This window comes from Lemur catta, chromosome 18 (assembly GCF_020740605.2).
Source record: "Lemur catta isolate mLemCat1 chromosome 18, mLemCat1.pri, whole genome shotgun sequence".
Taxonomy (NCBI): Eukaryota; Metazoa; Chordata; class Mammalia; order Primates; family Lemuridae; genus Lemur; species Lemur catta.
The window spans coordinates 9,804,409-9,820,386 of record NC_059145.1 but is presented as its reverse complement, the minus strand read 5'-3'; the positions used below and the strand labels follow the sequence as shown (position 1 = coordinate 9,820,386).

General features: G+C 50.6%; 1 protein-coding gene across 1 annotated transcript in view; it reads left to right on the top strand.

Moving 5' to 3' along the window:
- The window catches only part of LMCD1 (LIM and cysteine rich domains 1), a 61,035-nt gene extending 46,044 nt beyond the window's left edge, over positions 1-14,991 (top strand). The window contains exons 5-6 of the mRNA XM_045530981.1: positions 12,404-12,619; positions 14,338-14,991. Coding sequence (XP_045386937.1) covers positions 12,404-12,619; positions 14,338-14,496 — 375 coding nt within the window. The 3' untranslated portion in view covers positions 14,497-14,991. The remainder of the gene's footprint in view (positions 1-12,403; positions 12,620-14,337) is intronic.
- Positions 14,992-15,978: the final 987 nt, after the last annotated feature.

Here is a 15,978-nt window from a genome sequence, read left to right as displayed (position 1 = left end):
GCCTGTTATTATCCATGAGTAGCGGTTATGGCGGCTGTCAGCAGCCTCAGCTCAGTGGGTGTCGCTCTGAGCCAAGGGCAGTGCTGAGCACGACAGTATCTGACTGACAGCTCACAGCCACCCACCCGGCCACGTGAAGAGGCCGCACCTCCCGGGCTGCTGGGCCTCAGAGCTGGGAGTCAAACGATGTCCACCAGAAATCACATCCGTGTTCTTTCCCGTTTCCCAAGGCTTATTCCTGGGAACGTGAACCGATATGTTGCCATAGAAGGGTCGTGTGGCCCGTTTGGGAGACATAAGAGTGAATAAAACAACATGGGCAGGACTTCTCAGAGCCTTGTGGCAGGACTTCTCAGAGCCTTGTGGCAGGACTTCTCAGAGCCTTGTGGCAGGACTTCTCAGAGCCTTGTGGCAGGACTTCTCAGAGCCTTCAGTAGGTGATTCTTAAACTCAAAGCACCTGGAAGGCTTGTTAAAGTCCAGAAGGCTGGATCCCACCCCCAGAGTCCCTTCTTAGTAAGTGCGGGTGGAGCCTGAGAATCTGCATTTCTAACACGTCTCTGTGAGGCTGATACTGGTCCGGGGCCACACTCTGAGGACCACTGCTAAGAGTGTTAAAACCCACCTTAGACGTGAGCTCAGCAAAAATGATATCAGCAGCCTGGTGGTATATAGTGGGAGTCCAGGAGATGACAACATGGGCATTTTCTAGATCTGTTTGGCCTCCTGGCTTTATTTATGTATTTATTTATTTTGGGGGTTACCTCAAGCGACCCCACCTTTGGGCATGCCGAATGGCACCCCCTGTTCCTTTCATTGTCTATGGGGAGTCCTGGAAACAGGCACGGAATCCACTACACACTTTACAGCCCACCCTGACCACCCGTCCTTGATGTCACTGAGTCTCGGCAGTGGGAGGCCCACTGGCCCCACTTCCCTCCGTAGAGCTCTCAGCGGGGCTCACTTGGCTCCGTCTCGCTGCCCTGCCAGCCTGCTGGGGTGACATTCTTCCTCCGGGACCTCGGGAGGGGCTCAGGTCGCAGCCCAGGCAGGGTCAGCCCGCTGCATCCTCCCTCCACCAAACTGTCCCCAGTAGAAAGTATCATCCATGCCAGCGAGCGACACTGCCAAGAGCCTTGTGCAAATTGCCCGTGTGGAATTCCAGAAAAGGGCTGTGCTTTGAGTGAACCCAGCTAACAGCAGGCCAGCCAGGTCGCAGGACACGAGGCCCTCGGAGCGCAGCCCCCCCGGACGGCTGGGGTGTCCGGTTGTGCGGATCTGCACCCCACCCCCAGCTTTCCAACCCCAGGCTTCAGACAGGCCCACGGACAGGCCCAGGACGGGGCAACCTAAAATTAGCCTCGGCACTTCTGTCTACTCGAGAAATGAACCCAAGAGCTGTGGCCGCCCACGCCTACCGCGGGCAGTCCTCTGAAAGCGCTGTTATTGCACGGGGTTAGGAGAGGCGGACACCATGGGAACTGCCTTCAGCCACCAGGCTGTCAGAGCAATCCCTCTTCCAGAGGAAATACCAGACCAGAAAGATCCCAGCCCCAGATACTAACTCACCTCCTGTCACTCCCCAAGAAGCGCTTTTCAGTCTCTGAGGCCAATTAAAGCCTAAGAACACTTAGCCTCCCTTTCCCTCCCTAGTGCGTAGGGGTGGGGGGGATGAAGTGAGAACAGGGAGGGGAGAAGGGCAGCCGTTGGGCACAGCGGGCACTCTGCAGGGTCTCAACGCCCTTGTATCTTTGCAACACCCTGTGGGAGGTGTGCGAGACCCCGGGGTTGCTGTACCCATTACACAGATGAGGATGGCGAGGCAGGGCAAGGTTCCCCAGCTTGCTGATGAGCGCTGGGCTCGGAGTCAGCCCCAGGCCTTTCTGCTTCACTGGTGTGTGGAGTCTGAGCAGCCTTGGTGTGGGGCCCAGGCAGGGTGGGGCCAACAGGGCCAGGGGGTGTGCGTGTGAGTGTTTAGGTTTGCTGGGGCGAGTGCAGGGTTTGGAGTGACTTCCAGCTCAGCCCACTGAAGAATCTGGAAGCCTCTTATCTGCATGCCAAGAACAATGGAAGGACATCCCTGGCCCACCCCAGTTCCCTCCACCGTGGGTCCCCGTGGGTCCTGGGGGCATGAAAGGGTTCCTTGGCCAGGCAGCTGCTGGCTCCGAGAACCTGGGCCAGTTCACCCCCGTCTGGTTGAAGCCCCTTATCCACTCGCCAAGCCCTGCACTCCCCACCTGGGTGGAATCTGGTCCCCGGCACCCTGTGGGCAATGATCTTAATGCTCTGATTGGTAACAGCTCTCACAGCCGTCTCCCTGCATTTAGGGAGCTTACTGGATATTTTCTCAGAAATTAAATATACAGATTTCCTGGGCATGGTTATTTTGCCCAGGAATTTCCGCCCCTTCCCGCACACCAAACTTGTAACTGTGAAGAAAGGGGAAAGAAAACCGGAACATAGCATTGAATGTAATCTCTACTCTTTAGCAAGTATCGCTTCTGCCAGGAGCCTCCCCCTGCCTTGCCCTCCCCCACACCCCCCATCCCAGGCCAAGTGATTGCCCCAAAGAGAGCAAACTTAGGAGGAGGGGAGTAACTCCAGAGTGAAGATGCTCCTCCTCCTCGCAGTCCTAAAGATGTGTGAGTGTGGCCCCAACTTACCCACCCGGGCGCTGCTGGGAGCACAGTCTGTGCCCCGTTTCCCCACAAGAATGCAGAGGGGGGGACAGAAGGCCTTGGGCCCCTCCCTCCCGCTGAAGGTCTGCCTCTCAGATGGAAACTTACAGCAGCTGGCAGCGCAGCCCGACTCCAGCCCCAACAGAGGGACATATTTGTGGGCAAGGGACTTCCAAGCCTTTGTCTGAGCAGATGTTTGGCTTGTGGACTCGGAGGCTGGCTGGCTGGCTTTCCTGCCAGCCCCATTTGGGAATCTGCAGCCACCACCCTTCCCCCCTTTGCGAGCCGTCTGAGCTGGACAACGACAGGAGGGTGGGAGGCACAGGGCCAAACCTGGGGTCACTCAGCCAGGGGAACCCCTGCTCCCCACACTCCTGCCACCCCCTGCCTCAGGCACCTACCTGCAGGGGCCTGGGAGCAGCCCGCAAAATCACCATGGTTACCAGCTTCTCATCCTCCCCCCTTCTTTACAGTGGAGATATTTTAATGACATTCAAGGAGATTTTTTTCCAAAGAAAATTCCCTTTCTCCCACTTTTTATACTATAAATACTTTCCCATGTTGCCACATGGCATTCATAAGCATTTTTTTTCTTCTTTTGAGTGGGCTGCATAACGTTCCATTGACTAAAACAGGGTTGGCAAACTTTATCTGTAAAGGGCAGATAGTGAATATTGAAGGCTTTGTGGCCACGTGGTTTCTGTCGCCGCTGCTCAGCTCAGCCCTTGTAGCATTACAAGTGCCACAGACAGTATCTAAACAGAGCACCCTGGCTGTGTTCAAATAACACTTTGTTTACAAAAAGAGGTGGTGGGCTGGATTGGGCCCACAGATGGATGCAGTTTGCTGACTCCTGAACTAGAAGAATTGTAAAAATATATGTATATATATTTTTAGCTTTTTATTAATTACTTTGGTTTTATCCAATTTTGTTTTGCTGTTGTAGGTTAAGATGATGATGGTGATGATGATGTCTGTCACCTGCCATTCATTGACTACCTATGTCGTGCCAGGCACTGTGCCAGAGATTTTGCATGTTATTTAATCCTAACAATTATCCTACAAGGCATATCATCCCCCTTTTTACAGAGGAGGAAATTAAGAGACATTCTTAGCAAAGTTAAACAGTGTTGCAAACTTTAGGTCACAACCTGTGGGTGGATAGTACATCAGTGTTGTGAATTACAATCAGAATTTTTTTTTTTAAAAGTTGAAAAGAAAAAGTGTTTCAGGGGTAGTAAATTTTAGGGGAGAAACTTTTGTTTCAGGCGTGTGTGTGTGTGTGTGTGTGTGTGTGTGTGTGTGTGTGTGTTGGATCAGGACATAAAATTTATTTCCTATTGTGGATCATAGACAAACAAAAACTTCAGAAAGCAAAGTTGAGGAAGTTGTCTAGCTGGCGAGTGGTTAAGCCAGAACTGGACCCCACACCTGCGTCACCCCAAACCCCACACGGACTCCACGTAACAGGAGCCCCCTCTCTGCAGCATGTGCACAGCTCTGAGCGTTGGGTGCGGGGTCGCGATGCAGGTGACAAGACGACTCTTCCCTGGGCAGCTGCGGACCAAGCAGCACCCTTTCCAAGAAGCCAGTCCTTGAGCCCGTGCTCATCAAAGCTGGGTTCGAGAACAGCCCAGACTGTGTTCTCTCTTGCACGGGAAATTTATGAAGCTTTTCTGGCTCCATCTCCCCCTTCCTCACATAACGGGTGAGGGAGACTCAGTTAGACGTGCTGACCTTTCACCTTGCTTGGGAGAGAGCCCCTAACTGGTACCAGCCCCAAGAAGAATCCCAGGGAGGAGGGGCGGGTAACAGCAGTGAGCACCAGCAGCAGTGGGAGGCATTTGCTACCAGCCAGGGCCTGCCACGTGTTACAGGTGGGGAAACTGAGGCTCAGAGGGGTGGAGGATTTGTCCAAGGGCTTCACCAGCGAGGAAGGCCTGGTACGCACCGCATTCCAAAGCCCATGCGTGACCTGACCATTCCACACCCAGCCTGCTCATTCTGCACCGCCGGGGCCACAGTACGGGGGAGCAGCCTCGAGCTCTAAGGATGCCAGAAATGATGCTAGGTCAGAAAAGAGAAAAAAGTCCCTCTGGGATGCAGGAGGCTGCGAAGCGAAGATGGTAACAATCACCATAAGAGGAGATGGGGAGATGCTGTTTATAAATAAATTGTTGAGTATTTGTGTTGGAAAGAACCCAGCGCCCGAATGCAAGGCCTTTGTGTTAATATTTACTGTATTGTAATAGTGAGATTTTCACAAGGCCCTCTGGGTTCAGACTGGGCAGGCCTTTGGAGAAGAGCCTTCCAGAAGAAAACAGCACCACTGGGACGGAGCTTCTGGCAAGCCCGAGGCAGAGATCCCTGCTGGTGTCGAGCGTTCTCCGTGTCTGCCGCTCCCGCTCCGACGGCCAGCACAGCGCAGCCCTTAGAGACGGTTCTGCAGCCGTGTGACCCTTGGCCGCTGTCCTGAGTCTGCCATTGCCTGAAGCACTTGTGTCTTGGTTACTTCCATTTCAGAAGCCTTAATAATTCTGCGTGTCTCTGGACGCCTAACGCGGCACAGCAAACCATCCCGAGGCAGAGCGGCCTAAACCAGCGTGATGGTGTGGCCCAATGATCAGCACCCTGGGCGGGGCCAAGCGGGGACAGCTGTCTCTGCGCTCGGCGTCATTCGGAGCAGCGCACGGCTGGGGCTGCAGTCATCCGATGCTCCATGCTCGTTTGCGTGTTCGGCCGGACGCTGGAGGACACACAGCTGGGCCTGGACCAGCAGGGCCTTTGGGGGCGCTCCCTCCCCCTCGTGCTTTCTCCACACAGTCGCCCTAGCGTGGAGGCTGCAGGATGCTAGGACGTCTTTCCCGCCGCTCTCGGCTCCCACGCTGTGTGCACCGAGAGCCCCAGCGATGGCTGTGCTGCCTTCGTGACCACCTTGGAGGTCACGCCGCCTCCCTTCTGCCACATCCTGTCCTGTGGACTCGAGTCACTGCGGTGGAACCACAGTCGCAGAGAGGGAATTAAATTCCATGTTGGTTGGAAGAGTGTCCGGGAATTTGCCACCATGACTTAAACACAGCAGAACTAAGGGAGCCCACACACCACACCAGGGTCTTAGCCTATGTGACAGTTGAATGTAAAATGTTCTTCGGCTTTCCCTCGGCTGGTGCTCACAAACTGCCAAGGCCCAAGTACGGAATACACAAAATCTTTCATTTTGACCCTTTTTAATGAAGGATCTTGCACTATTTGAACAAGGAACAGGGCAAACTTGCCTGGCACAGGGAGAAACCTCACATCTGTTCTACTTCGGACAGGTTTGTGCCACACCTCCTCTCCCGAGGGGGACAACAGTCTGCAAACAAGGTGACATGGAAAATGCTAGAAACAGTCTCATGAGCAAGCTCTGCTTTTAGACAGCTGGGAGCGTAAACAAGAGCCGACTGATATGCTAAGGATAAACTGTTCTCCGTGCCGTTTACTGTAATCACAAAGAACTGCTGCCTACCCACAGCAGCCCCTTCCGAGGAGACAGCCAGAGAATGGCCGCGCTGGGCTTTCTGAAAAATAGTGTAGAGTTAAAACATTCCAGGAATTCACAATGGCCTTTGTTGTAACTGAGCCAAATTGCTGATGTCATTTTTGCTGAGCTTATGTATAGGGTCATCTTTAAACACTCTACGTCATTGGTTCTCAAAGTAAGGGACTCTGGCCCTGCCTGAATCCCTGGGGAAGCTGCAAATCCTTGTGCCCCACCCCAGATCTATTGAATCGGGCACTGTTGGGAGGGGGTGTGGGGGCAGCAATCTGTTTTAAGAAGCCCTCTATGGGGTGAGGAAGCAGGCACAAGCCTGAGAACCACTGTCTTAGAGGGGCTGGGATCAGAGAGGGGGAGAAGCAGGCCCGGAGCCGGGGCTGCGTGAGCTGGGTCTGGAGTGGTGGCAGACGGTGAAGCAGCGTGCACAAACCGATTCTCTGCCCTTGGCCAGAGCGAGAGAACTGACATGGGACACAGCGAAGCACATCAGTGGGCGGAATGACCCTCCTGCTAGTCTGCATGCTTGTGGCGGCGTGGAAGGGAAGCCCAGGCCTCCAAACCTGCCTTCAGTGTGTCTTCGTTGTCTCAGGAAAGTGATTTAACCCCTCTGAGCTTAGTTTCCAGCCTACGAGGAGGGCTGAGGTAAGGATAACAGGAGATTTTAACTAATCATTACTGAGCCCTTATAAAGTCCAAAAACTTCCTTATCTCATTTAATTCATGCAACAACCCCATTATGCTGCTATTATTACTATGTCCATGTGATAGGTAATAAAAACTGAGGCACAGAGAGGTTAGGTAACTTGCCCAAGGTCACACAGCGACAAACCCAGGCAGCCTGACTCGAGATCTCCCTTCCCAGTCACCCATTGAAATTTAGAAATTGTAAACTTCAGTACCAAGGACTGTGGGAAGAGATTAAGTTTGTGCGGAGAAAGACAAGGCCAGGACAACAGGACCACCCCAAGCAGGCTGGGCGTTCTGCTCTTGGTTACCAGCCTGTCCCCGGTGGCTGGGAGGCCACCAGGCTGACACATCAGGACAACCTCAGATATCTCATCCTTTGAGACAACTGGGAAAAGGGCACAGAAAATAGCCCCGAGGCAAGCAGAGAAAACTGCTTCCTGACTCATGTTGACAGGACATCTGTTTCCATAAAATGATAGTGACACTGTTTGCTGAAAAGTGCTGGCTACTGATAGTCACAGGGCCCAGAGCCGGGGATGCCAGGGACAACAGTGAGGGAGGCGACACTCCTACAAGAGGGGCTTGAAAAACCCTTTTCGACAGATGTGATGGTTGAGACCAAGCTCCAAGAGCACGATTCTCTCTCCCTTCCTCCATGCTACCGCCAGAGTTCTCTCCCCGTGGTACAAATAAGAACATCGCACTCCTCAGCTCAAGAACCAGTGATGGCTCCCCACTGCCTCCAGAGTGAAGTCCCGACCTGTGACCTGGGTTCAGAGCCACCCGTGATCACCCCAAGCTGCCTCTCTGACCCCACATCCCCGTGCTTCCTTCTGTGGGTCGCCAGGGCCCTGCCGATGCTCCCCAGACAGGTTCGGGTGCACTTCTGCCCCTCTGCCTCTCCCTGCGTCCATGTGAAGCAAAATCTGGGCGTTTGCAGTTGGGAGCCCCACGGATGTGTCTTGATGATACACTCGGTGCCGTTTGGTGGACCGACAGGAAGGCCTTTCTGTGTGGGTGGGAAAGGGCTGGAAATCTCTTTCCGTAAGAAGCCAGACAGGAAACTCACTTTGTACTCAAACAGCCCTGGCGAAATAGTTTACGATTCCCAGCTACGCCGAAGGGGTGGTGACAATAAGTGGATGCAGATGGGCCGCTGGCCTCCGCGGTGAGCTCCAGGGCGCCGGGGACCCGGTCCCGGGACAGCAGCTGGGTTCACTGCGGTGCAGGACTCTCGCCATCGCTCTCCTGGGCGTGGCCGAAACCACAAATCTAGCACGTTCTGAGGAGCATTATCAGGCGTCAGGCCCCAGTTCAAGATGTGTCCAGCTAACCAAGCACACTCCTTGTACAGACACTCAGTCACCAGCCACGACGCTCGGAAACTGCTGTCAGCCCGGGGACGTTCCTCGTCTTTCGGTTTTCTTTTCCTACTTTCACCATTTTTATTTTTATTTCCTCTTCAACATATGGGAGTGTATTAAGTATGTGTTTAAGTGTGTAAGTTAAGAATGGTAGGTGTTCAGACTCTACCTGTGCTTCCCCATCTTTATGTGGCAGAGCAGTAAATATTTCCATGTTGGCTGACACATGGTTAGTGCTTAGTGAGCTTAAATTGTCACCTAAGGCCAAGGGCAGAGGGCACTCGCTCAATATTTTAGGAGTTGTGAGTCAAAAGCCAAAATTCAGGATATTAAATGGGCACTTCATGTAACAAGACAGAAAACAAATTTCCATGGGATTTTTATTGATGAAATTCAAAATATAATAATAACTGATCACAGGTTTTTTTAAAAAAATATTATTCTACTGATGAGAAAAATGGAGTTCTTTTTTTCAGAGAAAACATTTCACTTACTTGGAGGGCAAATGTGAAATTCATTCCTCCTTCTCACGCCTCGCAGGAGCAGGCAGTGGCCGGGTTTGGCCGTGGGCCACAGACTGCTGACGCCAGATCTAAAGGCCACAGGATGTAGGAGAAAGAACCTGGCTTTGGGGTCAGGTTGGCCTGTGTTCAAGGCCTAGCTTTGCCTCCTATCAGCCGTGGGGTATTGAGCCAATCACCGAATCTCTCTGAACCTACTTTTGCCACATCTAGGAGAGAAAATAATGATTTCCCTAATAGAGAAATGACTCTAGAAGGGGAAATGACTCTCTCGGGTGTGTGTAAGGGGTATGGAATGAGTGCAAAGTCCTGAGTGCAGGGCTGGCTGCAGACATGCCCTAAGGACAAGATGGCCATTGTCATCACGTCACCACCATCATCATCATCATCACCACCACCATCATCTCTGAAGAGCCAGGGATAACTCCAGCACGGCCCAAAAGATTTTATGGGTTGAGACTGTCAAGTCCTCATTGTTTGCAGGATGAGAATAGGCAAGTTACAGATGTGTGAGGGATGAATGAACAATTAGCAGCTCTCTCTGCTCCTGGGGAGGAGGCGGAAGGGAGAAGTCTTGGGCTCTCACAGTCCAGCTCTCCCAGGCTCACCCTCCCCAGGAAGTCTTTTTCAGAACCAAAGCTAAGGAGCAACATGAGTTGAGCTCCACCTTGTCGTGGCTCCTGACTGGCCAGCGAAGGCGTTACTGGCAGTAAAACACAGACACAGGAGCCCCACACGGAAAGAGGACCAGAGGCAGCCGGGGGCTGTGTTAACTGCCCAGAGGCCCTGTGGGGAAGCTGCTCCTCCCCTCTAGCCCTTGGGTGTGCTATTCCTCTGCCACATCACTCTCCTGGGGCCGCTCAGCACTTCAGACAGTCCCCCGACTTCAGTGTCCCCACCAGACCCAGCTCGGTTCCCACAGAAAGCCACAGAGTAAAAAGCTGAAGTTTGAATCCCAGTTCTATTTCTTGGCTGTGCCCCTTGTACAAGCTATTTCATCTCACTGAGCCTCACTTTTCTCATCTGTGAAATGGGTGCATCCCCTATGTACCCGCATTACCTACCCGGAGGGTTGATATGGGGACTTCTAACCCCTCATCTCTCAGAGGGGCCTCTCCTGCTAAGGTGGCCCCTGCCGGCCGCCCCCAAGTCACCCACTCTCCATTCCCTTACCATGGTACTCACACTCTGTGATTATCTCATCTGTTTGTTCACATATTTCTTTTCTTCCTCCCCCTCACCCCTAGTCCCAGGCTCCCTCAGGGCTCCAGCCTCATCTGTCTGGGTTACTGCTGTGTCCCTAGCACTTAGCCCAGGGGTTGGCACACAGTAGGTGCTCAGTAAACATGAGTCATTGAAAGGCAAAAGTGCCCTTAAAGCTCCCAAAGGCTGTGCACATAACTGCCTCTGGAGCCCAGCCCTCTGCCACACTTCATCCAAACCTGTCTGCAAGGTGCACACACGTGAGTCATCTGCTAGTGTCTTCCACACTCATCTGTTGTTGCCTAGGTAGGAAGTATGAGGTTGGAGGGCAAAGGTCACCAAATATTCTTTGCTCCTCTACCATGTGCCAGCACTGGGTGTATGTGAAGGCCGGCGTAATCAGGTGTGGCTCCTGCTCCCAAGGTGCTTCCAGCTAGTGTGGACAAAACCCACATCACACGATCATACAGAGAAAGGCGAGAAGAGAAGCTTTAATACAGGCTTGATTGACCTTGCAGGAGGGTCAGAAAGGGTTTCCCAGAACAAAAGATCTTTAAGTCTGAGATCTGAAGAATGAAAAGGAGTTAACCAGGCAAACAGGAGTTGGAACAACGTGCCAGGCGCCCTCAACAGCAAGTGCAAAGGCCCCGTGGCAAGTGGCGCGTTCCTTTATTCAGCAACTGCAGATGGGGAATCTGTGTGTTCTGGGCCCCACAGAGGGTCCCGGGTCAGAGCAGTGGCCAAGCAGCCTTTCCCTGCCCTCTGCAGCTGACCGCCTAGTGGAGGAGACGGACTCAAATCAACTGATCACACAGGCGTCCAGAAATATCATGAGCAAACGTTTACTGAGTCCAGAGGATGTGCCAATCCATGGCTCTCAAAGTCCATTTGGTGGATCTGTGCGATCAAAATTATGCATGAATTCCAAGTAATTTATGCAGATAAATTCCCCCTTGAGGAAGTAGAGCAGTCTATGCACTCGGAGCACATGGTGACTTCTTCCAAAGAGAACAGTGTGGAAAGGAGGAAAAAAGAGTCATTTTACAGTGGAGGACCCGCCGGGAGGTCAAGACGAACCCCACCGTGATCAGTCATGGCCACAGGATGCAGCCTTGGGGGGACGCAAGGACAGCAGCAGTTTGCCACTATGATCCTCCCAACCTAGTCATGATAATAACATCAGACAAATTCCAGCTGAGGGACACTCTACAGAATACCTGACCAGTACTCCCCAAAACTGGCAGGGTTGCCAAAGACAAAGAAAGTCTGAGAAACTGTCACAGCCAAGAGGAACCTAAGGGGACTTGACAACTAAATGTAACGTGATATCCTGGGTGGGATCCTGGGATAGAAGAAGGACTTTAGGCAAAAATCTATGAACATCTGAATAAAGTTTGGACTCTAGTTGATAATAATGTATCAACATTGGTTAATTAATTGTGACGAATATACTATATTCATGTACGATGTTAAGAACAGAGAAAGCTAAGGTGAGGTACATAGGAATTCTCTGTACTACTTTTGCAGTTTTTCTGTAAATCTGAAACTACTCAAAAATAAAAAGCTTATTAAAAAACAATTGCGCCTGGGTAAAAAGATCCTTTCAAAGTGCAAGGTGGACCAACAGGTTTTCATGTAACCAAGGAAGAAAGGTTCATTGACATGCTGTCAGATTTCACGCTGCAACTAACACCTAAGGAGAAAGCACCATCTGTTGAATTTGGTTATAGTATCAAAGAACATCCACAGTTAAGCTGAAAGGCTATTCAAATACCCCTGCCTTCCTTTTCCAACTATGTATCACTGTGAGGACAGATTTCCTTAGTACATTTCAACCAAAACAATACACTGCAAAAGATGGAGTGCAGAAGCAGCCCCGGAATCTGTCTATCTTAAGAGAGTCATTAAAGAAATTTGCAAAAATGTGACACAATGACTTAAACTTTTCTTCTCACTGAATTTTTTTGTTTTGGAAGATATATTTTTAGTTTCAAAATTGTGTGTTAACATGGTATAGGTTTATTATTGCCATTTTAAATGAATTAATAAATAAATACTTAAATTTTTCTCGATTTTTAATTTGTCTTGTGGTAAGTATCAATCACTTTTACCCACATGAACAAAAACTCTGTGGGGATCTCAAATAATTTTTAAGAGTATAAAGGGTCCTGAGACCAAACAATTTGTGAATCACTGCACTAAATGAATAACTTTATTTAGTTCTCACAAACAACCTGTTAGGCAGGCAATATTATCATCCCACTTTGCAGATGACAAAACTGAGGAACAGAGAAGTATAGTAACTTTCCCAAGGTCACCCAGAAAGTAGAGAGGCTGGAGCTGGGATTCGAACCCGTGTCACTGTGCTCTCCTGACTTCTTCGTGTCTTTGTGATCCTTCCCCACCCTTCCAGGTCTGTGAGCTCTGCAAGGGAGTGGTCCCTGCCGACAGCCCTGTGGTCTACGCAGACAGGGCAGGCTACGACAAGCAGTGGCACCCAGTCTGCTTTGTGTGTGTCAAGTGCTCCGAGCCGCTGGTGGACCTCATCTACTTCTGGAAAAACGGGGCGCCCTGGTGCGGCCGCCACTACTGCGAGAGCCTGCGGCCCCGGTGCTCCGGCTGCGATGAGGTGGGAGACAGTGGGCTGGATGGGGGGGACCCCCACTGCCGTGGGAGAGAGTCCAGAGCCCAGCGGGAGTGTGGCTTTGTTGACAATGTGCTCTACAGATAGGGAAACTGAGGTCAGGCCTCACTGCGTGCTCTCAGCCTCCATTTTCTCATCTGCAAAATGGGGCTGATACTAATTCTCACCCTTGAGGCTGTTGCGATGGGTCAGACACAGAGTGCCGTCGAGCCTTGTCCTTGACACAACGTCTGGCACTCAGTACCCAGAAGCACATTAACAGGTGTGCCAGAGGCGACTGCCCGCATTCAAACAGGGACCTGCATCTGTTAGTATAGCCATGTGGTTACCTAAGCCCTGCGCCTCAGTTCCATCACTTGTAAAATGAGTGATAAATGAGATGATGCATGAAAATGCTTGGCACAGGGCCTGACCTAGTAACCAATAAATGGTACCTGCTGCTAGTCTTATGATAATATGATTTAATACAATACAATACAATGATTTGACATTAATGTAACACAATACAACACAATACAATACAATAGTTATAGATGCCATGGAAGGGATTCAAGACTCTGATACAGGCTGAGACAAGAGGAACTCCAAGGTGTATTAATAATAGCCACACTAATTACCTATTAATAGCAGTAAGGACTCTACATATTAGTAGTAGCAGGCCATGCACTGCCTTCGTCTTTGGCACATACGAGGGCCAGATATGTCTTCTTCATGTTTAGCCAAAGTCTGCTTCCTACCACCACCTACATATTGGTGTCCATGTGAAGTTAAGACTCTGCAATCCTCTTGTCTAATAACTAGGTTATCAAGTGATGGTAAGAAGGCAAAGGACTGTTGCAGGCCTGCCCCTCAGCCTCATGTTTGAGGGGACAACAGTATATGCACAGTAATGATTCTCCATCATTCATTAAGGGCTTACAGTAGGTCAGTAATTTGCTACATACTTCATGTATGAATATCTCACAATAATTCTTTCAGGAGAGACTCACACCGTCTCCATTTTACATTTGAAGAAAGTGTAGCTCAGAAAGGCCAACGATAATCACGCAGCACTGACTTTGTGTCAATCACTACTCTAAGCATTGCATATGTCATAGGTCACTTAGCACCCACAAAACCCTACGGGATGGCAAGGATTTGTGTCCCCATTTTACAGATGTGGAAGCTGAGGCACAGAGAGATGCACTAATTTTCCCCTGTCCAGTTCCTGTTTGACTCCAAAATCAGAAGGCCCATAACCACCATGCTATTCTGCTCCTCCTGAGCCCAAGGGGTTCCTTGCATACGTATATTCCAAAGTGTCACTTTATTCCAAGCACAGTGACCCTCTGTATTCTTGCTCTTGAAGATTGGCCACCGGCAGCTTATCTGTCCTTAAGCTGTCTTCGCTGGGGCGTGTAATCCCGTCTCAGAACACAGGGACTTTGGAATTGGCCCAAAGAGTATCACAGACACTGGCTAAGTAAAACCTGCCTATGGTGGAGGATTTTTGTTTCCATCTGAGAAGCTAAGATGCATCAGTGACCTTTGCCAACTACTGTACTTACTGCCTCAAATTTATGTCAGATTTCTCCACTGAGGCTTTTAAAAGTCAAAATAAGAATGGGATAGGATGAACCACTTCCCTGTAAGTTGTCCTAGATACACTGTCTCTACCTAGGGACCGAACCTGAGTCATGCATTTCCTCTGCTGCCCTCCCCAGATAATATTCACCGAGGACCACCAGCGCGTGGAAGGCCTGGCCTGGCACCGGAAGCACTTTGTCTGTGAGGGCTGTGAGCAGCTGCTGAGCGGCCGGGCATACATCATCACCAAGGGGCAGCTGCTGTGCCCAACCTGCAGCAAGTCCAAACGCTCCTGAACGGCTGCCCCCCGAAGCCAGAATCCACAGGATCCCACCAAGAAGGAGAGCCAGGTGTGCTGACCCCATCCTAAGGGCCTAATGCAAGAGCCAGCAAGCAACATAAACAGCGATTTGTTTTTCAGCGGGAATATTCTAGGTTGGGTGGTGGTGGATCCCGGAGGGTCAGTAGTTTCAAAACCAGAAATGTTCTAAGAAGTCTTAGGATGGAGTGCTTTCTTGGTTTTGTTGTTGTTCCCCATCTGCAACCAACTACAGACACAAACGGCACCCTGCAAGGGAGCTCTAGGAGGAATTTCCCAGAATGCAGTTCTGAGTGATCGCATCACATAGCTATAGAATGTGAGTGCTTTTTTGTGGACGTGGAGCTCCTCCGAGAGCAGGCTGGGATCCTAAATATCACTTGTTGCCTCTTTTTCAAGTGGAATTTGAATTTTAAATAAACAACTTTTTTGTGGCATGATAAACATATCAATAAAAGTTTTGTGAATTCTACATACACCCTTATCTGAGTTTTTACACCATGGCAGTGATTTTACATCTATTTAACCCCATGACCCTGAATGTTGGTGCTGGCAGAAAAGACCGTCAACGCTAATGAGTCTCTCCCTCCATGTGTCATCAGACTCCAGTGGGACCGCAGCCCTCGGGGCAGAACCTTCCTCCTGTCTCCTCGTTCTAGATACTCCCAGATCACTGGTGTAACATGCGTGTCACGTTTCATGGTACACCCAAAAGTGGCCTCCAGGGACCTGACTCAGCGGTCCTCAGAGCCCAGGCAGGTCATGAGTGAACCCCTCTGAGAATAACACCAGTGTCGGGGGGCTGCCAAACAGGGCCACCTAAGCTCCACCACTGAGTGCTATGTGGGACTGTCTTGAGAAATCTCTCAGTTTTTAAATGTTGCTAACTGAACATTGAATAAGCCAAAAAGAATAGATCTTTGGGCCAGATTTTATCTCCCTTTTAGGTCTCTCTGAGCATTTTCAGCCCTCAAATTAATTTCCTTCCCACAGTTTCTAAGAAAAAAAACTGTATCTTTTCTACTGGGGATACAAGGATGAAAAAGACACAAGTCCTAGAGCTCACAGTCCGGTCACCGGTGGTTTTCTTTCTTAAACGTCCTCATCTGCTGCCAAGTTTCTTTAACTTCGCCACCCAAATTTTGCCCTCACTGTCTCTTACCTACAGTACCCCCTTTGTGTGCTTTCCAAGTTTGACCAAAGCCACTGCGATGTCCTCCTAAGGTGGCGGCCTCCTGCTACCAGCTCCCCTCTCCAGCCACCCTGTCATGTCATCTTGGAGGTAATCTTTGAGTGGGTCCTCTCCTTCACTCAGCTCCACAGCTCCCGCTGCCCATTGAGCTAAGAACAAAGTCCTCACTCTGACGCTGGAATCCTTCCAGAACTTGGCTTGGGTGTCTGTCTGGCCTTAGAACCCTTATTTCCCTAGATTTCCGTTTCCCTATTTCTCCTGGCCACA